At 40.3% G+C, this 26585-nt stretch overlaps 4 protein-coding genes across 4 annotated transcripts; 2 read left to right on the top strand and 2 right to left on the bottom strand.

Annotated features, from left to right (window-relative positions):
- The first annotated feature begins 369 nt into the window (after nt 1–369).
- LOC126590297 (uncharacterized) lies at nt 370–1113 on the top strand. Its single transcript, XM_050255784.1, has one exon. The coding sequence runs from the start codon at nt 370–372 to the stop codon at nt 1111–1113; it is 744 nt and encodes a 247-aa protein (XP_050111741.1).
- Nucleotides 1114–1992: 879 nt separating this feature from the next.
- Nucleotides 1993–2618, bottom strand: LOC126588951 (uncharacterized). Its single transcript, XM_050254113.1, is given in 2 exon segments — nt 1993–2373; nt 2505–2618. Coding segments are annotated over 2 exon segments (495 nt in total).
- A 7516-nt stretch (nt 2619–10134) lies between these two features.
- On the top strand, nt 10135–23241 carry LOC126589540 (outer envelope protein 39, chloroplastic). The gene is made up of 11 exons (XM_050254864.1): nt 10135–10412; nt 10558–10624; nt 10703–10741; nt 10919–11063; nt 11219–11377; nt 11471–11541; nt 11620–11698; nt 11776–11891; nt 20318–20465; nt 20815–20884; nt 22763–23241. The coding sequence occupies exons 1-11, from the start codon at nt 10379–10381 to the stop codon at nt 22918–22920; spliced, it is 1086 nt and encodes a 361-aa protein (XP_050110821.1). The 5' UTR covers nt 10135–10378; the 3' UTR covers nt 22921–23241.
- Nucleotides 23242–23580: 339 nt separating this feature from the next.
- LOC126589541 (uncharacterized) lies at nt 23581–26433 on the bottom strand. The gene is made up of 3 exons (XM_050254865.1): nt 25951–26433; nt 24499–24606; nt 23581–24129 (listed from the first exon to the last, which is right to left on the bottom strand). The coding sequence occupies exons 1-3, from the start codon at nt 26281–26283 to the stop codon at nt 23821–23823; spliced, it is 750 nt and encodes a 249-aa protein (XP_050110822.1). The 5' UTR covers nt 26284–26433; the 3' UTR covers nt 23581–23820.
- Nucleotides 26434–26585: the final 152 nt, after the last annotated feature.

Genomic DNA, 26585 nt, shown 5'->3' on the forward strand with positions numbered 1-26585 from the left:
TTTGTCATCTTTATCCTTTTAAGTGATATGGAGAATGAGTTTATCTGGGGATCGTCTCCTAATGGAAATTTTTCGGTTAAATTAGCTACGTGGATTCAAATTGATGATACCAACAGCAAACATTTCAAAGAGTTACTAAAAAAGTGTGGAAACTTATTATTCCACATATATTAAATTTTTTGCTTGGTTGCTTATAAGAAAAAGATTGTCTACCTTCAAAAGATTAAGTATAATCATAATGGTCAAATTCTTTACCCTTTATGCAATATTGCAGAGGAGGATCAACTACACCATTTTGTTTACTGTACTCATGCTCAAGAAGTTTGGAAGCTTTGTAAGAACCTGTCTCCACCCTTTTCCACTACCAATATGAATGATTGGTTAATGAGGATGTTAGCTTTAGATAAAGATGATCTTTCTGATCTTAGTAAAATCCTAATTCTTTGTTGGCAAATGTGGAATGATAGAAATAATTTTGTTTTTAAACAGATTAAACCTCATCCAACTCACTATCTGATAGCAGTGGCTACAATTGGTAAAGAGTTCTTGAAGGCTAATTTGAGACAGAAACTAAGGAAGAATAAGATCTCAAGCAACACCATTAGTTGGAAGGCACCTGCAGAAGCTTTTTACAAGCTCAATTTTGATGGGTTGGTGGAGGGCTCTTCTGCTGCTGCAGGTTTTATAATCAGAAATCATCGAGGACAACATTCTCTCATGGGTGTTCGACATCTTAGACCAAACACTATCACCATGTCTGAAGCTCAGGCTCTCCGGGATGCCTTGGCTCTAGCCAAACAACATCAAATCAAGAAAATTATGGTGGAAGGGGACTCAAAGGTTGTCATTGATACAGTTTCTGGAAAGTGTGCAGTTCCATGGAGAATTAGGTTCATTGTTGAGGACATTAAATGGCTTGCCTCATCGTTTGAGCTAGTAGAATGGAATCATGTCTACAGGGAAGCAAACTTCACAAAGGACGTTATTACTTCTCTTGGGCATAATTGTATTGATTTATATATTTGGGATGAGTGTATTCCTACCCAAGCAAAAAAGGCTCTCTTGTATGATTCTCAAGGCCTTGGGTGTCTCCGAGGTTGCTCTTTAATTTAATCTTCTTTCTTCCTAAAGAAAATGATAAAAATGCAAAGAAAAATGATATTCACAACAAAAAAAAAACTCATTAAATATGACGCTAAAATCTCGTCGTGTAAAACCATGAAAGAGTTGTGGTATAGCGTCAGTCATGCGACACTTGAACTTGCGTCACAACAAACCCATGTTGTAAGGTTTTTCCAATTTATTTCGACACATTGTTAGGATCGCAAAGTTATTTTACGACGGTTTTGCAACACAAAGTTGACGTCATAACTGTTTTGATGTGGAATTAAACAAAATATTTTCGACGTGTTTGACGCGTTGTAAATGCTTAAACCCTACAATTTATTCTTGTAGGAATAAAAACATGTTAGAAATGAAATTTTCTACAAAAGCATTAGGCTGCATTTTTTAATCTTATTCACAATCGTACTAATATCAAATGTTGAAATGTGCTTTATAATTGCTAACATTAAAGAACACCATTCATAATCCTACCAAAGAGTGAAAAGTCAAATATGAAAAATCTTGTCCCAAAAGTGCATGAGCATATTCTTTATTTCAAATGCCCCAACATAGTTCAAAAGTTTAATTATGATCGAGACTCTCCATCATAACCTTCCATCCAAACTTGAAAAATGAAAATTACACAACTTTCAATAAAAAGTTTAATCTAATTTATCAATGTAATGTTCTTTTTACAAATCTTTTATGAAAGCAATTGCTTCTATGCATCTGGGTCTAACTGAGGCCAGTGCTCATTCCAAGTGTTCCTTGTTGCTAGTTTGATGTGCTTAGCATCTATATTTAACATCAAAACAATAAATGGAAGAAATCAAAATTAATCTAGTTTTCACATCTAAATTGTTCTAATAAATTGAAAAGAAACCATGATCACATTAGAATATAGTATACATGTCCACTTTCGCTTGCTGATGTGTTAACTTGTAAACCAATATGGGTCATCACGAGATGGAGTTTCGAACTGACTTCATTGTACTTGGATTGAAGATCTCTAATTTCAGATTCATGCTTTGATTTAAGATTATCTATTTGGGTCTTATATTGTCTTTCTACCTCCTCTCGTATGCTATCCTCATTAACGTCAAAAGATCTTGCACTTTGACCAAACACTTGAGATGGAGTTGTACCTATTTCATACATGCAAATACGTCCATGTGCATCATGTCCCATAACTCTAGTAAACACCTCCTCTCGATAATCCTCATCTTGCTCATGATCTTCCCTTTCTTCCAAGCATTCATTAAATTGATTCTAAACATGCCCCAATCAATTCACATGACCAAAACATAAAAATAATACGACCTAACTAATAAAAATGATGTGAATATGCAATCTTCGTCATATATTTTAAGGGAAAACTAATTAAACTAATTCATACTTACAACAATGTCGCCACTTTCCTCATCAAAAAGGTCCTCATCGTCATTCTTTGTTTTCCTTGTTTGTGTTTTTATAAACATGCTTAATCAATCAATTTTCTCTCTCTTCTATCTCATTTTAAGAGCACAACGTATATTAATCGTGTTAGTAATGAATTTGTTGAATGCAGAAAAGATTTCCAGCTTTCCATGACAAATGCAATCTGATGTTTTAATAATATTCATGACTGTCCAGCTATCCATGAAAGCAAAAAATAATCACAAAATGTTAATCAAAATGTTCATAATTGTCAAAGAATAGGATTATGATGTTTTTGGATTATACAGAGGATGTTCCTATTAAGAGGTTGTTATACAAAGGTTGCGATTCAAAAAAAAAAAGAGGTTGTTATACATAAACAATTTACATAAGCCCCAAACTATGAAAGTTTATAGCATAGCTGCTGCCACTAGTTTACATAATACAATTTAGCTTCTTAATTTCATAATGCTCTGTATAATAACACTATTATTGCAACTAGTTTGTTTATTCTTTTATAATTTCTCTCTACTGATGAAGACTTTTCTACTTTGTAAATGTCATGTAATAAAGGTGTCTCTCGTTGTGCTACTACATATTTGAAGAGTCCAAAAAAAAAAAAGACAAGCTCACGTGAAAATTTAAACTTGCACTTACACATATACAATTTAATTGTGTTGTTTTTGTTTCTTTAGAAAATAAACATGTTACTAGTGTCTTCCATGGATCTGTAGTAACTTGAAGGGAAGTGAAGAACAAACGTTGTTCATCAACCCACTATGGGTCATACCATCTATGTTTAACCCGACATTTCCAATCCCCCCATCTATTGTCAATGACCTTTAAGCAATGAAATTTATATGCATCAGGGACATCTGTGATATCCTACAATTATTAAACTATAACTATTAATGAAATGAAGACTTACTCGCACAAGTAAAATTAATAAGTTTTGTAAGTGTTATTTACCATGACTTCTTTCCAAATGTCATTTATTATATGATCAAGCATTTCAGCCCATGAAACATATGTTAGAGGAACCTTTTGACTATCTCGTGCTATAATTCCAAGTTGTCCACTAAACTTGATTGCATTTTCTGTTATTGGCTTCCATTTACAATCAAAATCAATATGAACTTTTGTTTCAGCCCCCCTCTCTAGGATAGAAATAGCAGCACCCTGACCTTTCCTAATACCTTCATACTAATTTCACCTATAAATTCATTATAAGCAAAATATGATTTGAATGATACAATAAACACTAAGAAAAATTAATGGTCCTTTAGCATTGCAAACATGTTTCGTCTAGTGAAGTCGTCGAAGGCTCATCCTCATGACTAGAGGCAAATGGATTGTGTTGACGTAGTTGCATCTCTAACTGAGATTATGTATGCTTTGTAACTGGTGGTTATTGTTGAGACTGATTGAATGTGGCATGTTAAGATCGCTAGATAGCTGAGGCTAATTCGAACTTTGTCCATGCTGCTGAGATGATCATGCTTGTGACCTACCCTTTTTAGCTCTCATTGGAGATGGGGGAATGAGTTCCTCCACTGTTTTACCTCTTCCTTACTTTAGTGCCATTTCTGGTTGCACAAAAAAAATTAGTATATATACATGATGATTCATCACAAAAAGTTGATGTAGATAAATATAATATATAGCCAATTACCTTATATATATATATATATATATATATATATATGTATATATATATATATTATAAAGAAGACATGCACTAATAAACATAATATCAAATACAATGACAAAAAATAGATAATGTCAATTAAAAGTAATGAAATGATCACATGATTCAAACAATTTGCAATATATCTAGCAACTAATGCATTATATGGCTAGTCATTCTTCCATCTCATTTTCAGGAGGACCATCAACTTCTTCAACATTTATGTCTACGGTTGCCCCATCCACTCCTTCTCTGACCCAACCAACATCATCATCATTCATAATATAGTTTCATCCAATTGCTAGGGTGCATAAATCTCTACTTGAGGCACTATTGTTGGGGTCTGAGAAGAATATGTTCAATGCATATCAAATAGATCCCTCACAGTCATATTAACAACAGCATGCCTATCACATGGGTCCTGTATATAACGAACTTACTTTGCGTCTCATGCTAAAATGAAATGCTCGTTCCCAATAACATTCTCTTTGTATAACAAATGATTAAAATTCACTAATGTGAATTTAAACTCATCTTCTTTCACTCCACCAAGAGCGTTAACCCAATCGCACTTGAACAAAACAAATTTCAAAGCATTGGTATATTGGATTTCAACCACATCTTTCAACATTCCATAATAGGTAGGTGACATCACCTTAGCAAGGCCTTTTGTCCTTAACAGAAGCATAGCTCGTAGTGTCTACTTTCGAAACAACACCAACAATTTTGAGTAGTCATACTTTTTTCGTTTTCTTTCTTATGAAATTTGGACACGTTGATGACATAACCTTTATACCTTCGTGCAAATTGGTCAGGACCATTTGCCAAAGTGATTCAGAAAATACAACATTATTAGTTTGCGGTTGTGTGTTAACCTATATAACATCATTATATAAAGAAGTCAGAGAAGAAATAAATTAATTTGATGGGTCTACAATAAACAGATAGATGTAATGATTGTAAGTATTTACATAATTTTAAGCCATGTGTGAAATGTCTGAGTGTGAAGAAACTCTTCTAATATAATGATTTGTTTTACGAGGCATTTCCAACACAAGTATTTGAAGGTGTTGGTTGTGTATATAAGATTTGTTCTATTAAAAGTGAATTAAGAAGCATTCAAAGTTGTTTATACCATATTTAGGGCCTCGTATTTAGACCTCGTATAAATACTCGAGGGACTTAAATGTAATTATGTAATAAAGGAAGTGGCAAATATGTAATAAGTGAGGAGTCCTTATTCTATAAAAGGACCCCTCACCCTCACAATTGGGGGAAGCCATTTCTGAGGCCAATGCCTAAGGCTCCTCACTCCCTCTCCAAGCTCTCACTCTCAGAGCTCTCTCTCCCCCTCACCTCTCAGATAAATACATAATCAGTGTGGATGTAGCCCAAACCTTGGGGTAAACCACGATACATCTTGTGTTATTTACATTTCATGCAGATTCACAGTCGGATTTATGTCGTTCCAAGACCTCTGGTTTTGTGCATCAACATTTGGCGCCGTCCGTGAGAATCGACACGAAAAGTTATGTCGGTTCTCTTTCAATTTTTCACCTCCGCCGTGAACTGCAAAACCCAAGAAATCAAACACCTGCAGAATCACTACAAAACCCAAGAAACCAAAACCCCTCTCTCTATGGCCAAATTTTCCAAGCAGCCCAAACACGACACCAACAGAACCAAAATCTATTTCTCTCTCTCCATTTTATACTCCTCGCGAATTGCATAATTGAAGGGAAGCTTTCTCAAATATTTTTTTCATATTTTATTTCCTTATCAGAAAGGCCGGAATTTTGCGTCTATGTGTGTGTCCATCTATGAATCTTAACGGTCAGATCCAAAAAATGGCGAACAAAAAACGGCACCATCACTGCCTCGATCAAATTCATATACAGCCCAAATCAAGAAAAAACGACGGCATCATGGCGAATATCCATGCCGCTATCGCCAGCTTCCCTTTTCCAAAACCACGCTGCTCGTCGACTGCGTCGTCATGAACCACCCTCTCCTCCCACTTCTTCTCCTCAAATAAACGGCGACAGATCAAATCCCTCCAACAACATATGAAACGCGGTCATCGTCTCCGTCTGCTTCGACGTGATTTTATCGCTCGGCTCATCAAACTCCTGCTCTTGTTTCATCAGTACGACTTTGGGAATTGATTTCTTAAACCAGGAGGAGTCCATAACCTGGGAAATGGTGAGTCGGGTACTCGGGTTTGGGTCGAGTCGAGAAGCTTTGCGGAAAACACCATCACCCCAAGTATTTTCTATGGCGAATCACCCATCCCTCTCTCTGCAAACGCCGACGATCTCCTCGTGACTGCAGCAGCAACGGCGGGGTTCGGGACGACCTAGCTGCCTCCGGCCTCTTCGTTCTCCAGCTTGTGGAATTTGCTCCACGGACAGCAGGTGTGTCTAGTGTCCCTGGACAAACACAGTGCTAATGATCAGTGACGTCGAAGGAAAGCTGCACGTGCCACTTGGGCTTCTCCAACACCAAGAGGAGGAGAAGTGACAGGTCATGATCCATTCATTATCAAAGGTCATTATCAAGTTCCTCCTGGTTATGCAGAGGCATGAACACATGGGGAAATAGAGAACTTGAGTGCCATCTGCACTCTGCAAAGTAAAAGCAAAAGCTAAAAGAGAAAGATTATACTTTTGCTTTTGTCGACGGATGCATGTTCTTATTTTTTTTAAATCCAGAGAAAAGCAAATGGGCGATGTCAGAAAGGCTGTCCAAAGTAGCTGTCATTTTAGAGAAAAGAGAAAGCAAAAGTAGAAAGCAAAAGCAAGGAAAAGCAAGGAATAAACACCCCACCAGAATGATGTAATTTATTTTATCTTTCGGAAACATCTGTATAAACCCCATCAGAGGGTAATATGTATAAACCCTATCAGAGGGTAATCAAAAACAAAAAAACAAAAAAAAATGGCAAGCCCAAAATAAATGGGCTGGAATGGAATGTTGTGTGGAGGGCGTAGGCCCATAAGCCCAAAATAGCTCCAACCAGGCGATCAAAAATACGCCTAGTACTCCAAAATTATTCAGGCAACCCGCCACTATTATCACCAACCAGGTAATCAAAAGTACGCCCAGTACTTCCAAAATTATTCAGGCAACCCACCGCTATTATCACCAACCAGGTGATCAAAAGTGTATGCCCAGTACTTCCAAAATTATTCAGGCAACCCGCCGCTATTATCACCAACCAAGTGATGAAATGTACAACCCGTACTCTAATATCATTTGGCAACTAGCCATTCATGCCACCAACCAGGTGATAAAACCTGCCGCTATTACCACCAACCAGGTGATGAAATGTACAACCCGTACTCTAATATCATTTGGCAACTAGCCATTCATGCCACCAACCAGGTGATAAAATGTACAACCCGTACTCTCCTTTATGCCACCAACCAGGTGATCAAAAGTACGCTCAGTACTTCAAATCATACATGAGCATTACTCATGTCAATCATACATAAACATTCATGAGCATCACTCATCTAGTCATACATAAACATTCATGAGCATCACTCATGTCAACATCCATGAGCATCACTCATGTCAATCAACATAAACATTCATGAGCATCACTCATGTCAATCAGCTTCAAAAGCTTCATTTACAAAAGCTCCAACTTCGAAAGCTTCATTTACAAAGCTCTAGCTTCAAAGCTTCACTTGCAAAGCTTCACCTACAAAGCTTCAATGCAAGGTATACAAATACCGCCTCTAAACAACCGCCACTTCGGCCCATACATGGATTCAATTTGAAGTCTTCAACCAACAGACTCTATTAACCGAAGACTTGGGGGACTACACTATACACCATATATTGGGCCTCAACTACCTCATGAAAATACTTGGGGGACTTAGCCCATTATCTATGTACTGAAGAGCGAGCCCTTCTTCTATAAAAAGGACTCCCTCACTTTCATTATAGAGCACCCATTATTCATGTACTGAGGAACGAGCATTTATTTTATAAAAAGGAATCCCTCACCTTCGTTAAAGAGCATCGCCGCCAGCTGAGCAACCACCTCACCGCGAGCATCACTCCTAACCCATCAGTTATGTATTGAAGAGCGAGCCCTTATTCTATAAAATGAACTCCCTCACCATCATTAGAGAGCATCAACTCTAGCCCATCATTCATGTATTGAGGAGTGAGCCCTTATTCTATAAAAGGGACTCTCTCACCTTCGTTAGAGAGCATTGCCGCCAGCTGAACAACCGCCTCGCTGCGAGCATCACTCCTAACCCATCATTTATGTATTGATGAGCAAGCCCTTATTCTATAAAAGTGACTCCCTCACCATCATTAGAGAACATCAACTCTAACCCATCATTCATGTATTGAGGAGTGAGCCCTTATTCTATAAAAGGGACTCCCTCACCATTATTAGAGAACATCAACTCTAGCACATCATTCATGTATTGAGGAGTGAGCCCTTATTCTATAAAAGGGACTCCCTCACCTTCAATCGCCACAAGCCGAGCCAACCAAGGCAACATAAGCCACGAGCCGAGCAACCTCGCAGCATGTGCTACTTCTAGTTAAGCATCATTTCAGATTGAGCACCGCCTCATATCGAGCATCAAGTTCAAGACAACATCTAGTTACTTCGGCCCACACATGGACTGAATTTCAAGTCTCCAGCCAAAAGACTCTCTTGACTGAAGACTTGGGGGACTACTGTTTATACCATATTTAGGGCCTCATATTTATACCTCGTATAAATACTCGAGGGACTTAAATGTAATTATGTAATAAAGGAAGGGGCAAATATGTAATAAGTGAGGAATCCTTATTCTATAAAAGGACCCCTCACCCCCACAATTGGGGGAAGCCATTTCTGAGGCCAATGCCTAAGGCTCCTCACTCCCTCTCCAAGCTCTCACTCTCAGAGCTCTCTATCCCCCTCACCTCTCAGATAAATACATAATCAGTGTGGACGTAGCCCAAACCTTGGGGTGAACCACGATACATCTTGTGTTATTTACATTTCATGCAGATTCACGGTCGGATTTACGTTGTTCCAAGACCTTCGGTTTTGTGCATCAACAAAAGTAATAAATATAATTGTGCTTCGACTTAGTTTTGAAATGGTGTGATAACATTTGTGTTGACTAGCATATGCCCATGTGCTTGTGTCCGTGTAACTTCATCTAGACGTATTTTCACTCCTTTGTTTAGAGGACGACCATAGTCAATACCACCATCGTCATTACGAGCTGGACGAGTGAGTTTTGTTTTCACTTCAATCAAGTATCATGTACAAATAGTCATGTATTCTTCCATTAGGTACCACTTGGCAATTGAGGAAAAACGAGTCCAACAAACATGAACTGCTCGGTGCCTTTTGTTTTCATGCTGAAAACCCACCATTTTAATGTTCATTCAATTATGGAAATTAAATATATTAAATAATATAAAAAATTTCAACAATTCACTTAATGGCATCCTCATTCCATTGTGAGATGTGGAAGCATATCTCTCGAGAAATAAACTTTGTTGCTGATGCGATTACGAGTGTGGCTTTCAATTTCTAACACGCATATTTGGGATAGGTCTATTTCTTTAATAGCGTCCAATGCTCTTTTCTTTTTATTGTTGATGTATTAAAAGTTTAAGTTTAGGTTTTTTTTTTTTTTTAACAAACGATATTATCTACACTAATGAGATGGGTGGACTTGGCCTCACAATGAGTTAACAATACTGTGGTTTAAATTCATCTTTAACAAAAATCGAACTTACAACCTTTCACTTACCAATGAAAATAAATATCACTAAATCGTAGTACTAAATAGCATTAGAAGTTTTAGTTTATGGCGAATTTTGTTTTTTTTTAAGAAAATGGAACGCTCCCGAACTTGGAACCCACGTGGAGAGAAGACCACTGAAGAAGCAAAAGGGATAACAAACATTGGAAGCAAGGAACCGCTTCTTCCCCTTTCTCCTCGCTCAAATTACACTATTAAGGACATCAGTCTCTCCCTCTCTCTCATTCTCTCTCTCTCTCTCTCTCTCCTCTTTCTCTACGCTGTGGAACTCTAGGCAGCTTCTTCATTCATGCAAGTGCAGTGCCCAATCCCTTCGAAAGTCCTAAATTCCCATTCAAATTTTAATGGCTGATTAAGGAAAGTTAATCGGAACGGGATGGGAGCTCAGAAGAGCATTCATGCTGGCAAAGGTGAGATAGTAACAATCCTTCATTTCGCTACCCAAGATTGTTAGTTAATTTGTTTGTGAAAGTTTTCTTCTTGTTTTGTTTTTGTTTGGGATTAATGGGTTGGTTTTTGATTTCTGCATAATTCTTGTTTTCAATAATGTAACAGCCAAGATTGATGTCAATGTTGATTTCACTCACAAGCTTTGTGCTTCGTTGATGCTTCCTCCTTTGAGGTTCTTGTTCCTTTCATTCCTTCTACTCTTTGTTTTCCGCCATTGGATCATTGATTGATTCCATTCCTTTTCTCACAGTAATGGTAGTGGCAGTCCTCTGTCTCTGATAATTGGAAGGTAAGAGTTTCCTTTTCTTTTATTTTATTTTAGTTTATGAAATTTGGGTTCTTGATGTTTTGAAGTTTTCGGTCTTTGGTTTGCGGGATATGCAATTTGGGTAAAGAAAGGATATGGGGATAACATCGTTTTTCGGCTAGTTGAACAAACCTGTTACGTTTTTGTTTCCCATTGCAGTCTTTGCATCAAACATCCAAATTTATTTGGGGGGAGTGAGAAGCTTGATGTGTCATGGGATAAGGGGCTGTATGATTCTAATGTTTTGCTGGCTTATAGAAGACCGAGACCCGAGTGGCTAGCTCAACAGTCCTTTGTAATACAGGTTATTTATTTGTATCTTCTTTTTGTGTTATTCAACTTGGAGAATCTTAAAAAACTATAAACGACTTCACTACAGTCTATATAGCAATCCGGTTTCTCTATTAGCGTAACCCGTCCATAATTGATACAAATTTTGTTTCCCTTTTTACATCTCAGCATTCTATTTCACCCGAGATAGGGGTTCACGGCATTCCCATGGACAATTTCTCACGTTCAGGTAGTGGAGGTGTGAATTTATCTCGATTATCGGTAGGCATGGATCTGAATGAACCTTCAAGTTCCAAATGGAGTAGCACAACTAGCATAAAGTTCGAGGTACCTTACTACATTTTCCACTTATAAGAATTCTTGTGGTATCTAATTTCTTCTACACAGTCGCTCCCCGGTAATTCATTGTGTGCTATGCAGCATGTCCGGCCAGTGAATGATAATGGGCGCCCTATCAGCCTAGATCTTGATGGGTTTCCTGTCACCTGCAGGTAATCTAGGTTTTGAGCACTTTAGTTTCTGAATTTGTTTGACAAATCCTTTTACGTTATAAGATGATTTTCATGCAGTGGAAGTCCCCATGATAGTATGGTAGTTCTAAAGCAAGAATCTCGTTACGCAAAGGCAAATGATCATAGTTTTTTTCATGTAAGACTTCTTCATATCTTGATCTATAATGTGAAAGATGATATGTGAAACTAACAGGGAGTTTGTCTTGAGTGCAGTTCAGTCTGCAGATAGAACAAGGGATACCAGTTCTATCTAAATGGCTAATCTTCAACAAGTTTAAATTTGTTGCATCCAAGGGAGTCAAACTTGGGCCGGCATTTCTCTTGACGAGGTGAGCTAGTTCCTCATTCTATTGTACAGAGTTTGAGCAGGAGGGCAGTGTTTGTACAATGTGAAGGTTGGAAGCAAGCGTGCAAGAAGCATTTGACATGAATTAGAACTAGTAGTCTTTGATGATACCAACTCCGCCGTGTAAGTTTATCTTACATTGCCGGTCCCAAGCCCGGATAAAGGAGGAGGGGGAGGGCGTCAGGTAGTCGACAGTCGGCACTCCATGATCACGTCGAATCCTTATGAAAATGAATCCAGAACGAAATCGCGCTAAAGCTAGGGCGTCACCCGTAAGTGGCGCGCTGTGTGGCCCGAGCACAGTGATAAGTGAGCATATGCTCCTATCAACTTTACACGGGACACACAAAAGAAGTACTTTGATCCTATTAGACGGGGAAGGGTGAAGAAGCTAGGACAGAAGGGTAGAGTTCAAGAGAGCAAAATGCGTTTAGGAACGTGGAATATAGGAACCTTGACGGGAAAATCTATGGAAGTAGTAGAAGTTATGGTGAGGAGAAAGATAAATATTATGTGCCTACAAGAAACTAAGTGGGTTGGTCGTAAGGCAAAGGGTCTAGAAAACTCAGGGTTTAAACTATGGTATTTGGGCACAAATAGAACGAGAAACGGTGTTGGCATCATCGTGGACAAGACCTTGACACAAATGTTGTAGATGTCAAGAGGGTAGGATATAGAATCATGGCAATCAAGATTGTAATAGGACAAGAACTTATCAATGTGATTAGTGCGTACGCACCTCAAGTAGGGTTGGATACGAGTTCGAAGGAGAAATTTTGGGAAGACCTTGGAGACTTGGTGCAAGGAATTGCTCAGACGGAGAAGTTATTTATAGGAGGAGATTTAAATGGACACGTGGGCAGGGAGACAGGCAACTATGAAGGTTTTCATGGTGGCCATGGTTTTGGGGAGAGAAACGAGGATGGGGAAGCTATCTTGGATTTTGCAATGGCATATGATCTCTTCTTAGCCAACACCTTCTTTAAGAAGAGAGAAGAACATGTGATCACCTACAAGAGTGGGTCGTCAAAAACACAAATAGATTTTCTTCTAATGAGGAAAGGGGATCGTATAACTTGTAAGGATTGTAAAGTTATACCAGGAGAGAGCGTGGCTAATCAACATCGCTTGTTGGTGATGGATGTACATATCAAAAGAGTGAGAAAAAAGAACAAGACTTGGAAGTGCCCAAGGACTAGATGGTGGAATCTAAAAGAAGAAAAACAAGCCATTTTCAAAGAGAAAGTAATCACCCAGTGTGTGTGGGATAGAGAGGGGGAAGCTAACCAAATGTGGGATTCCATGGCTAGTTGTATCCGAAAAGTAGCAAAAGAGGTATTAGGAGAGTCCAAAGGCTTTGCCCCACACCAAAAGGAATCTTGGTGGTGGAATGAGGAGGTACAAACAAAGGTGAAGGCTAAGAAGGAATGTTGTAAAGCCTTATACAAGGATAGGACCGATGAAAATGGTGAAAGGTATAGAAAAGCGAAGCAAGAGGCGAAGAAAGCTGTGAGAGAAGCTAAGTTAGCGGCTTATGACGATATGTATAAGCGACTAGATACCAAAGAAGGAGAGTTGGATATCTATAAACTAGCTAGAGCAAGGGAAAAGAAGACAAGGGACCTAAACCAAGTGAGGTGCATCAAGGATGAGGATGGAAATGTTCTTGCTACAAAGAACGCGGTTAAAGACAGATGGAAAGGTTATTTTCATAATCTTTTCAATGAAGGACATGAAATGAGTGCTTCTTTAGGGGAGTTGAGTAACTCAGAAGAGTGTAGAAACTACTCTTTTTATCGTAGAATCCGGAAGGAAGAAGTGGTTGTAGCTTTGAAGAAGATGAAGCATAGAAAAGTAGTAGGCCCAGACGATATACCAATCGAAGTGTGGAAAGTTTTGGGAGAGACAGGTATAACATGGCTCACTGACCTTTTCAATAGGATTTTGAAAACGAAGAAGATGCCAAATGAGTGGCGAATGAGCACTTTGGTGCCTATCTACAAGAATAAGGGTGATGTACAAAATTGCATGAACTATAGGGGTATTAAGCTAATGAGTCATACAATGAAGCTTTGGGAGAGAGTCATTGAGCATAGATTGAGGCAAGAGACACGGGTTTCGGACAACCAATTCGGGTTCATGCCAGGGCACTCAACCATGGAGGCAATCTATCTCTTACGAAGATTGATGGAAAGATATAGAGATGGGAAAAAGGATTTACACATGGTCTTTATAGATTTGGAAAAAGCGTATGATAGGGTCCCAAGAGACATTCTTTGGAGGATTTTAGAGAAGAAAGGAGTACGAGTAGCATATATCCAAGCTATACAGGATATGTATGAAGGAGCAAAGACTGCCGTAAGAACTCATGAAGGACAAACCGAAAGCTTTCCCATAACTGTAGGATTACATCAAGGCTCATCCTTAAGTCCTTACCTTTTTGCGTTGGTAATGGATGAGTTAACAGGACATATTTAAGATGATATTCCTTGGTGTATGCTTTTCGCAGACGATATAGTGTTGATAGATGAAACTCAGGAAGGGGTAAATGCAAAGCTTAACCTTTGGAGAGAAGTGTTGGAATCTAAAGGTCTTCGCCTAAGCCGATCAAAGACAGAATATATGGAGTGCAAGTTCAGTGCAAATGGAGGCCAAAACGAGTTAGGGGTGAGGATCGGAGATCAAGAAATACCAAAGAGCGACCGTTTTCGTTACCTAGGATCTATCTTGCAAAAGAACGGAGAATTAGATGGAGATCTCAACCATAGAATACAAGCTGGATGGATGAAGTGGAAGAGTGCATCCGGCGTGTTGTGTGACCGCCGTATGCCACTGAAGCTCAAGGGAAAATTTTATAGGACGGCAATAAGGCCGGCGATGTTGTATGGCACAGAATGTTGGGCGGTGAAGCATCAACACGTACACAAAATGGGTGTAGCGGAGATGAGGATGCTTCGTTGGATGTGTGGGCACACGAGAAAGGATAAGATTAGGAATGAGGATATCCGGGGTAAAGTAGGAGTAGCCGAAATTGAAGGAAAGATGAGAGAAAATCGGTTACGGTGGTTTGGACATGCGCAAAGAAGGCCTACTGACGCTCCGATTAGAAGATGAGACTATAAGACAGAGGTTCAGGACCGAAGGGGTAGAGGAAGACCTAGGAAAACTTTGGAAGAGACCCTAAGAAAAGACTTAGAGTACTTGGATCTAACGGAGGACATGACACAGGACAGAACACAATGGCGTTCTAAGATTCATATAGCCGATCCCACTCAGTGACTTAGATTTTCCAAGTCTCCAACCGAGAAGTTTTCCTCACTCGGGAAATTAAGGGAACACTACCTCAACCAACATGCTCCACTCACAAAGCTTCAACATGCAAGCTTCAACAAAAGAAAATTCAAAGAACTTAGCGAAGAAGGCTTTGGTGTATTTAACACAATAGGTTGAAATGAAGGAAAGCTTATTTATTGATATCCCCGATAAGTTACAAATATGTACATATACTTGAGTCAAAATAAACAAACAAGAGGGAGCCTTCACAAAGGTTGCTTAGGAGAAGTCTCAGCAGTCGGTAGAGCCCGAGAAAGAGAAGGCACCGGAGGGGGATCATTCGGAGCCTCAGTACTGGACAAATCCCTAGAAGGAGGCATCAGAGGTTGATCATTTGGAGCTTCATTACGCGGTACAGCCCCAGAAGACGAAGGCAATAAATGTCTTTGGAACAAACCCACAAATCTCTGATGATCAAGTAAAACCTGACCATCAGATTCCTTCATCTGGTCAAGCTTCCTCTTCATGTTTGTAGCATAGTCATGTGCGAGCCGGTGCAACTGTTTATTCTCATGCTTGAGCCCTCTAATCTCCTGTTTGAGACTCATCACTTTAGCCGCCAATGATTCAACTTGGCGGGTTCGAGCAAATAGGCGTTGGGCCATATTAGACACAGAACCTGCACACTAAACACTGAGAGCCAGAGAATCCTTAACAGCCAACTCATCAGACCGTTTGGAAAGTAGTCTGTTATCTTTGGGAGTGAGAAGGTTCATGGCCACTACCGCAGCGGTCATATCATTCTTCATCACGGAATCCCCAACGGTAAGAGGACCAGTAGGGGAGACGAAGGATGGGCGCCATATGTTGTCTGGAGAAGGCGGGGCTGCCTCTTCAACAAGGTTCAAGTCAAAACGACGGTCGGAGGGGCCAGACATTTTCAAAGGTGTTGAAGAGAGAAGAGGTCGGACAAATCAAGATCTTAGAAGTGCAAGAATGGAGCTTCTATTGGTGGATATTCAAGTGTGCTTTGGAACTTAATGTCAGCCCCTATAAAAATCTGCACTCGACGAAGCTTCAGAAATCGAAGAGGCGCCTGCTCAGAAATCGAATAGGCGTTTGCTTTCTCAAAAGCTGGGCTGCTCAGAGACCACGAGGGTCGATCTCAGAAATCGAAGAGGCGTTTGCTTTCTCAAAAGCTGGGCTGCTCAAAGACCACAAAGGTCGATCTCAGAAATCGAAGAGGCTTGCTTTCTCAAAAGCTGGGCTGCTAAGAGACCACGAGGGCCGATCTCAGGAATCGAAGAGGCACCTCCTTTTCCAGCCTTGTCAGCACCTGTCACACGCACACTCAGCTTTGCGGAAATTATGGGCATTCTGTCGAAGATTTCTGGCGAAGTAGAAAGCACATGAATCGTACTGTTCAATCACCCACTTCCCATACGCAACAGTAACTCATGGGTACCACAGATAACTTTGCCAAAGTTCTCTGACAAAGTTGAGACACGTGAAGCTTGCAGCTCCCGCTACATCGCTCTGACCAAGAAGGGTAAAAGAATTGCAAAGAAACAACACTAACAAAGTTTAGACACATAAATTTTGAAGGTCTAGCTACCATATTATTACCCACAAGGGTAAAGGAACAGTACCACTGCTGGATAATTGGAAAGTTCCGGTGTGTCAACCTCTGTGCTTCGTGGCAAGGTAGACTAGCAAACATGCCAACCTTTACTCACATTCGAGAAAACATTCCCAACAGGATTGCTTGCTCCAAAATCGAAGAGGCACCGCCCTCCGAATCTCGAGAGCCAGACTCCCAACATGATTACTTTCTCAAAAATCGAAGAGAGGGTAAAGGAACAGTACCACTGCTAGATAATTGGAAAGTCCCTGTGTGTCAACCTTTGTGCTTCGTGGCAAGGTAGACTAGCAAACATGCCCAACCTTTACTCACATTCGAGAAAACATTCCCAACAAGATTGCTTGCTCCAAAATCGAAGAGGCACCGCCCTCCGAATCTCGAGAGCCAGACTCCCAACATGATTACTTTCTCAAAAATCGAAGAGAGGGTAAAGGAACAGTACCACTGCTGGATAATTGGAAAGTCCCTGTGTGTCAACCTCTGTGCTTCGTGGCAAGGTAGACTAGCAAACATGCCCAACCTTTACTCACATTCGAGAAAACACTCCCAACAAGATTGCTTGCTCCAAAATCGAAGAGGCACCGCCTTCCGAATCTCGAGAGCCAGACTCCCAACATGATTACTTTCTCAAAAATCGAAGAGACACCGCTCTCCGAATCTCGAGAGCCAGACCCCCAGCAGGATTGCTTTCTCAAAAATCGAAGAGGCATCGTTCTCCGAATCTCGAGAGCCAGATTCCCGACAGGATTGCTTGTTCGAAAACCGAAGAGGCACCACTTTCCCAACTTCAAGAGCTGGATCTCCTTGGATAAAGCTTGTCTGTAATCTTCACACGCAACATCAGCTTTCCAGATACCACAGACCACTTTTTCAAAGTGCTCTGACAGGGTTAAAACATGTGAAGCTGGCAGCTCCCACTACCGTGCTATGACCAAGCAGGGTAAAGGAATAGCATTATTACTTGATGTTAGGGAGACTCCTATATATGTCGACCTCCATCCCTAACGGACAGGCAGACCTGCAAAAATGCTCAACCCTTTCTCTTATCTGAGAGGGCACTCCCAACGAAGCCTTTCGAAATATTCAGCTTTCTTTCCCCCCGATAATACCTCTGTAAACAAGCTATACTAGAGCAAGAATATCTCATATCATCAGGGTTAAAAGCAAGAGTATCCCATATCATGCTTTTTCCCTGTCTTTTCCTTTGGCCTTGTTCTTACCTGCAAGACAAGGAGAAAGAGAGCAATCAGTCAGCACTTGGAATCAAGCTTCCAGCCAGGAACTAACTGCCTGGAACCCCTTACCTGATTACTTACCTGGCATTGCTCTCGAGTACTCATCTTCAACATCTTATGCTTCCAGGGAAGATACCGCATCTGCCTGAGGAACAGATAGGGCAAGTGAGAAGGATACAAGGAAGCATGTGGAGACAAGCGTAACAGCACACGTGCCGATACATCCACTACTCTGTCAAAAGCAAAAGTATCCCATATCAGCAGGGTCGAACGTACTCTAGATTTGATGGACTTGTTTTGACCCTCAAATTCTTCAGTCGGCCTTATACTCTGGAGGAAACCAGAAAACCCTCCAGCCCAGTTCAAGAATAAGCCTGTGGAAAGTTACTTCTTCAAAAGCAAAAGTATCCCATATCATCTCTTCTCATTTTTCTTCTCTTTATCCTTCATGTTGCCTGCAAGATAGGGAGAATGTGAACAATCAGCCGGAGCTCTGATTGCTTACCTTGTCTGTCACCTCTTTCAGCAGATCCCCTAGCCCGGCGACTTGGGGGACTCCTACTACATGGTTTGTATCGCGCTTGACCAAGCCTGAAACTACAAGTAAGCTTCAAGTGAAATTGATACATTACCTTGTGCATCTCCACCAGTTACAGATACCACCCCTGGATGGAGGAAGAGTACTTCCAAAGAAGATGCCACATCTACCTATGAGACAGATAAGGCAAGTCAAGACGATACCACACTCCGGTACTTAGAAGTTTCGTGGTTACGAGATCATTCTCCCACAATATTTCCTAATGTCATTTGTACTAAATCATTCACTTGTACTCACTAAAGGAGAGCTTGAACCTATGTACTTGTGTAAACCCTTCACAATTAATGAGAACTCCTCTATTCCGTGGACGTAGCCAATCTGGGTGAACCACGTACATCTTGTGTTTGCTTTCCTATCTCTATCCATTTATATACTTATCCACACTAATGACCGGAGCAATCTAGCGAAGATCACAAAAAGTGACCGTTTTCGCTACCTAGGATCTATCTTGCAAGAGAACGGAGAATTAGATGGAGATCTCAACCATAGAATATAAGCTGGATGGATGAAGTGTAAGAGTGCATCCGGCGTGTTGTGTGACCGTCGTAGGCCACTGAAGCTCAAGGGAAAATTTTATAGGACGGCAATAAGGCCAGCGATGTTGTATGGCACAGAATGTTGGGCGGTGAAGCATCAACACGTACACAAAATGGGTGTAGCGGAGATGAGGATGCTTCGTGGGATGTATGGGCACACGATAAAGGATAAGATTGGGAATGAGGATATCCGAGGTAAAGTAGGAGTAGCCAAAATTGAAGGAAATATGAGAGAAAATCGGTTCCGGTGGTTTGGACATGTGCAAAGAAGGCCTACTGACGCTCCGGTTCGAAAATGTGACTACGGGACAGAGGTTCAGGGCCGAAGGGGTAGAGGAAGACCTAGGAAAACTTTGGAAGAGACCCTAAGAAAAGACTTGAGTACTTGGATCTAACGGAGGACATGACACAAAACCGAGCGCAATGGCCTTCTAGGATTCATATAGCCGACCCCACTTAGTGGGAAAAGGCTTTGTTATTGTTGTTGTTGTAGTCTTTGATGATACCCTATTCCAGTTGGACTTGCTTTCCCAGTTGAAGAAGGAATATGTTTTGGTAATTAGTTCCCAATTACTTCCTAATTGGTAAAGCCCTCTTTCGTGGATATATAAGGAAAGTTTCTGACATGAATTTGGATTGCAAGCAAGAGAGAATACCATTCAGAATTCCACTCCAAATATGAGTGGGTACCATCCCAGAGAGAGAGTGAGCATAGAGCAAAACAATTGAATACCACTCAAGGAATTAGAGTGAGAGAATATTGAATGGAAGAGTGTGTAGAAGAGAAAAAGATAAGAGTTTTTTCTTGTTTTCTTGTTCTTGTCGTCTCTAGTTTTTCATCGAGCCTTGAACTTAAAGGTTTGATAAGATATTTTATTTCACCCGTTATTAATATAGTGGAGATTTGTTGTGTCCACTGTGGATGTAGGCGCATAGCTGAACCATGGTAATTCTTGGGTTTGAGTTTGTGTATTATTCGCTTTCTTGAGCACTTTCACAGCAGGAACTTCATAATTTCCACTTGGTGATTCAGAAGCACAATTCTTCTTATCTATTTGCTTTGTATAATTTATGGATACTGTAACCTTTTTCTATCTATGTTACCCATACTTTTTCCTCGGACAGAATGACTGGTGGTTCCACTGTAGGGGACATGGCACCTTACCAAGCATTTGCAATTGGAGGTCTTGGCAGTGTTCGAGGGTACGGTGAAGGAGCGGTGGGATCTGGGAGATCGTGCCTGGTTGCTAATAGCGAGTTGACATTACCTTTTGTATGTAATACCCTCAGTGTTTTTATTTGGCTTCAAATTCTAGTAATCTAGGACATTTGTTGCATTATTTTGTTATCTTCGAAAGTCATTCTAGAATTTCCCGAGTACTTTTCCACAAGATCATTTGTTAGTAATCGTTTTAAACCAATAGAATAGAAACATTCTTTCAGCTATGCCATATGGCTTAACCTAGACACTTTTAATTTTAAAGAAACGATCGAATTGGATTTATCAGGCACCTTATTACTCGTATTTGGTGAGTAATTAATCTGTTACAACTTGTTTGTTGTAAATATGAATTCTCACAATTTACTTTTGTTTTTTTGGTCAAATTGTATCTACTGTTTAGAACAAGATGGTGGAAGGTGCTGTTTTCTTGGACTGTGGAACTGATTTGGGGTCTTCTCATCATGTACCTGGTGAGTTCCAATTCCACTTGGTTATATTTCAACTCTTTGACTTGGTTATTGGTTTATCAGTCTTGGAAATTTAATCCAAATCATTAAGTCTGCTTTTTAAATGTTTCAATAAGGGAAAGGAAATACATTGTAGGCTGTGGCTAACAAACTGATGAGAAGATTAAAAAAAAAGTTGCTGATCTTGAAATTTATGACCAATCTAAAAACCTCATCAAAGTGTAATAGAGGCCTTTTCCCTTCCCTTATTGGTAGGTAAGGCTGTTACCGTATACCTAAAGCTACTGATTTTGCCCTTACCTCTGTTGTTGTCACTTGTCACCTTGGGCTTGAGATTGGTGCTGTTATATGTGGACCCTTTAGGCAAGGAACTGGGGGCTGGTGCTGTTATACCGGTTCTTTCTGTTGTCTTCAGGAAGAACTGATGCGAAGATCCTTTACCGTAACTTCTTTTGACTAATTGATTCCAAAGCACTCGTCTGTATTTTGGTCGTGAATGGTCAGTGACAATGTTGGTGTGGAAGACTTCTGAACCATACTGCTGATCTCTTCCTTTTCCAACTTGGTAATCTTGGAACCAATATCAGCCTTACCTACCAAGAATGTGGACGCATATATAACCTTATGATCATCCTTCATTGGACTCAACTGAAAGAACTTCACTTCCTTACCCAATTTCTCGGTTAGTTTCTATGAAATGTTGGAATATCCACCTTTTGCATTGCCCGAGTATTGTTTTGAGTCTTGACCAAGAATATTTCCCATCTTGTTCAGCTTTCATCCTTTCCACTTGACCGCCCTCCTATTGGTTTCGCTGGCAGTGTATTCCTCTACCCTTGTTAGCTTTCTTAACCTTGTTTATTCACCATCTTGGTGAACCCCGCTATTCGAGCACTGATTTGCTCCATAGTTTCTCCAATAGCACTCTCTACCTCACCAGCACTCCTTTCTTGCTGATGAGCTAATCTTACAATTTCTCTTCAAAGAATTTACTTATTGTGCCTGCTGTCCATTTTTCGTTTTAGCATTAGGGATGCCACTGCTCTGGTTCCATTTTGCAGTGAGTCAGTGGCCTTGCAACAATGATGCTGTTTCAGAAGTCAAGCTATATCAAGCAGCTCAAGTTAACCACTGCCACGTGAACACTCAAATACAAGAGTGGATGAAGAATGACATGCGTTAAATCTTTTCAGTGAATTTAGTTGCAATTTAACCCCGTCAATGTGGTCCCTCTCTTTTCAACTTGATCAGTAATGGTTCACATTGTTACAAATGTTTTCAAGGGCCAGCTGACAAAATAATATTTTTGTGCGGCCAGTTTTAGCAGTAAGCCCCCAAAAGCAACACTTGGTTAGCAACTTAGCAGAACAAATGAGAGTTCGATACTGGAGAGCTGTGTCTTAGAAAGTTTTTCTTTTCCATAGCCGAGTCATCGATACAAACAACCTATTGTTAAAGGTAGCACTCCACCCAGCATGCCCAAGTCCAGTCTCTTTCCAGTGGTAAGTTCTACCGCTGATTGGAGTAACTAATCACTTTTTAAGTCCCCGCGTTTGGTAACCAACCCAACCTGCAAAGTAGCTCAACCAAATTGAGAGTGAAAATTTGATACAATAGTACAAGTGGAACTTGGTTGACCGAGTTTGGTGCAGGCTCAGAGGCTTAGTTTCCAACCCTCTCATAAGATTCATGGGCAACTTACTGCGTCTTCGGGTGATTATCTTGCTCTTGCTAATCCTTGACCACACTTAACCTTGTGTTTGTTACTACACGGCCACATTACCACATTACCACATTACCTTTTCCGTTGTTATTGTAGTTCTGATCTCCTAAATTTGTTTATTTGCCTGATATCAAGTCGATTTAATTTTGGAGTTTCAGGAAACCCAGCCCTGAGGCTTGGCAAACCAGGATCTGGAGTTGGGCTCGGATATGGCCTTCGTTTCAAATCACAGTTTGGCCATTTTGTAGTTGATTACGCTATTAATGCCTTTCAACAGAAAACAGTCTATTTTGGCATCAGCAACCTCGCTTCATGAATGCAACAAGCCAAAGAAGTTGAAGATTTCACACCTTTTCCGCCTACTCATCCTCTTTTCCAGCTACAGAGCACTGAGGCAGCATATACCACGTCGAGTTTCAGATTCTGCAGCATCCCAATTTAGGAATGAAATTAGACATTCAGAACAATTGAAATGGTCGTCGGATTTCCTATATCTCTTGAAATATTTTAGGTTTTCATGAGATTAATCGGTATATAAGTTTCTACCGGATAGCGTCCAGTTATTCTTTAACACACATACAGTGCCGCGGTTATAGAAGATGGTTTAATGCACATTAATTTTCTTTAACACACACAAGTGTTGCGCAAATGCTATCGGAATTTTAAGGACACGAAAATGATGTTCACTAAACCTGTCATAACTCGTAGTTTATGTTCGTGTCCTCTCTGATAATGTGGGTATATTGCAGTCCGACATCGCTACCAAGTACGAGTACATGAAAAGTTGAAGGAACAGGTACAGATGCAACTAAGAGGGACCCGATTACAAATTATATAACAAGAGTAATGCCTGAAAACTTTTCGCCAGGGACCCCGAGACCAGAGGCATGGTAGCGATTTCTGTTATCAAAACGACGGTGAACCAACTGTAGAAGATAGGGCCGCATACATTCTCAATTTACAAGACATCTCTATCTGCTGCACAGCATGAATATCTGATTCCAACAATAACAGGTCTACAAAAACATATCACTCGCACCAATCTTATACCGGTAATAATTACATGTCCAACATCTGTAGAAATTTCGATATACCAAATCGCAAAAAAAACAGAGAGGACAACAAAGAGGACAGACAGAGGAAGCAACGATTAAGAATGACGAAATCTAACATCAATACGCACGAACACAATAAATCAATACTTTGGAGTAGAGGTTTAGAACTTGTTATACTGGCTAGTGAGAGAATCTCTGAGATTGGAATACAACCCATAGAGAGAATACTGCCGAAGGTTCTCCACCTCATACCATGAATTGAGAACCGACAGATGTTTATCTGTACCGGAGAAAGCCAGTTGTATCCCGAGACTGCAATCTACAGAACCCCCTCGGTTTTTACAGCTTGACATTTTAATGGCGCAGTCTTGTTTGTTAAGACAAACAAAATTGGAGTTTCCTGTGCATTTGGCACACCCATCTCTCTTCCAATACAAGTTTTGCAGCCTACCCCTTTGAAACTCGAGTACCTTCACCAAAACCCATTTGTTGGATTAGAGACTTTACAAATGGAAAACCATTTAACAAACATCGACTCATTCAAGGTTACGGAAATTCTCCCCCGCACATGTTTTTTCACGAGTGAAGGGTTGAGATTTAACCAAATGAGATTTAGTTAAATCTCAACCATTCTTTTTGGAAAGTGCTATTCAACCCACTTTTAACTCCTACACACCTTTGTCAATTTTTTGCCATTGGTCTTCTTCAATTCATTCGATCCGACGGCCGAAAATTAAGAGGGTGTGTGAGAAGTAAAAATGGATGTGGATATTACTACCCTTAATTTTTGTCCTTTCATGCGCAAGAGAGTGAAGCTCTTCAAAATTATACATACTTACCAAGGTAAAACTTGTCACTATGTATGTGCTGTTTGCAACAAAGGCAGGGAGAGATCTTGCAGCATATTTTCGTCCAGCGAACACCACCATGTATCCACCATATGAATCCTAGAAAGCTCAAAAGGGTATATAATTTAATGATCTGATCCATGTCACGATATAAACATAGGAGAGGAAAATGAATACAAAGTTAAGAAAAGCAACAAGTCAACATACACAAAGCCAAAGTTGCCAAACAACACCACAGATGTAATTATGTTTAGCTTCTTATATTTTATAGGGGCAAAATTATTTCCAGGTTTCCCATGACAATGAATGATTTGTTTTCCACACTCTTATATCTTTTCTAACTTGATTGTACTATGAGGAGAGGGATTCCAACTCAAACCAAGTAAGATGTTACTACGTGGGGGATTGCGAACAGCAGAGGAGTTGGCTTCCTCCACCCCAGTATCTATGAAAGTCAGAAACCTAAATTTTGGGTTACAGGGAAGCTGGAATTGATCGTATATGTTTTTTTACATCTCCACTTCCAAATATACCAATAAATGGTGGCAAAATAAATGCTCCAGCTAACAGGCCTACAATAAATGTTACTGAGCTTGAGATTACCCCTGCCCCGATCTTCACAACCAATATGAAGAGTGGAAGAGCCTTGCAAGAAGGACCAAATTTGACCTTCAGATATAATGGGATGAGTAGTATTAGTTGACAGCATAAAAGGAAAGCCCGCGCCGAATTCTATCTGAAGGTCAAGTACCCTATCAAAATTCATGAAGCAAATCTAAATCTCTCAATGGAATTTCTTAGTCATAGGTTAGCATTTTCTTCCGTAGTCATCGATCAGAAATGATTCCTCTTGAAGTTGTACTGAATTCTAGAATTTCATTTCACACTCATGCCTTCAAATCACTTATACGTATGAATGAAACAGTCAATAAGACAGCTCCTCAGAAGTTCCAAAAGTATCCTCTTCCTCTGTAATTTCCTTTATTTTCCGTAACCATTGTATTGTAAAATAAAATGCACTCCAAACATTATATTGTAAAATAAAAATTCTTCACTGAACATGATGCAGAAGAAAACTAAAGACTAGAAGATCCTTGTAGACTTAAACGAATGCACCGCAGTTTCTTTTCACTATTTACTTAGGAACTCTTGCTAACTTGACCTCCCCAGCTTATGTAACTCTCACAGTACGATTTATACACTTCAATTTTCCTTTCTAAAGATGACAGATTCTATTGCTCACTTATCGCTACAGTGCCGGCTAAAATCGTCACATAAGGGTTTAAATCCAAGTGGGCTAATGGATAATCACATGAACATACACGGTACAAAGAATCAAGAGCATCGGAACCAGTCCCATCAATTGGGTAATCAAACAGTCGCATTTCAATCCAGCTCAAAAACTGTAGCAGAAGAACAGTAAAATATAAGAGTTTCATTTACCGGTTGGAAAGAAGAGGTGTTGATAGTGAGGAGGGAGATCTCATCGACTTTGGGTCTAAAGAGCGCGAGCTGGGAGTTGGCGGAGGACAGCGAGAGGCGGCGGTCGCAGGGGGAGAGCTGATGCGACTGGTTCCCGTTTAGGAAGAAGGAGTTCTTGGACGAGAATGCGATCCCGAATGTGAAGCCGTCGGACCTCTGAATCTTGGTGTCTGAGCATGGACTGTACACGCTGTTTGTGTTGGCTGCTCCCACAGTCACCACAATCGACGCCATCAGCAGGAGGAGGAGGAGGAGGAGCATCGCCGCCGCCATTGTTGCCGCCGGTGATTGCATTTTGGGTGGAGGTTATGTAGTGGGATGGATGGTATTTGGGCGGGGTGTGGTGGTGGATGAAGAACAGAAGCCAGCTAAGGAAATGTGGGGTGGGGGGGGGGGGGGGTGTTGGCTGGATGTGGACAGCGGAAAATGTGAGCTAGTTTTTGTATTTTAGACGGCCGCTATTGCCCCCAAAGTACAAATCTTTACGGCGAGGTTTAATTTTGTATTTCTTTTATTATTATTAGAGATGTTTGTCGATTTATCTACGAACTTATAGCTTAACTTCGGAGTGAACTCCCAAAAGTCTTGTGTTAGGT

This window comes from Malus sylvestris, chromosome 11, assembly GCF_916048215.2.
Source record: "Malus sylvestris chromosome 11, drMalSylv7.2, whole genome shotgun sequence".
Lineage (NCBI taxonomy): Eukaryota > Viridiplantae > Streptophyta > Magnoliopsida > Rosales > Rosaceae > Malus > Malus sylvestris.

Bases quoted from the DNA above. Each gene is read 5' to 3' on its own strand.
- LOC126590297 (XM_050255784.1), top strand. From the start codon at position 370: ATGAATGATTGGTTAATGAGGATGTTAGCTTTAGATAAAGATGATCTT.
- LOC126589540 (XM_050254864.1), top strand. From the start codon at position 10,379: ATGGGAGCTCAGAAGAGCATTCATGCTGGCAAAG. The intron at 10,625-10,702 runs GTTCTTGTTCCT...CTTTTCTCACAG, and splicing joins TTGATGCTTCCTCCTTTGAG to TAATGGTAGTGGCAGTCCTC. The intron at 20,885-22,762 runs GTGAGTTCCAAT...TTGGAGTTTCAG, and splicing joins GTCTTCTCATCATGTACCTG to GAAACCCAGCCCTGAGGCTT.
- LOC126589541 (XM_050254865.1), bottom strand. From the start codon at position 26,283: ATGCAATCACCGGCGGCAACAATGGCGGCGGCGATGCTCCTCCTCCTC. The intron at 24,607-25,950 runs GTAAATGAAACT...TGAGCTTTCTAG, and splicing joins ACACCTCTTCTTTCCAACCG to GATTCATATGGTGGATACAT. The intron at 24,130-24,498 runs GTAAGTATGTAT...GTTTTGGTGAAG, and splicing joins TAGTGACAAGTTTTACCTTG to GTACTCGAGTTTCAAAGGGG.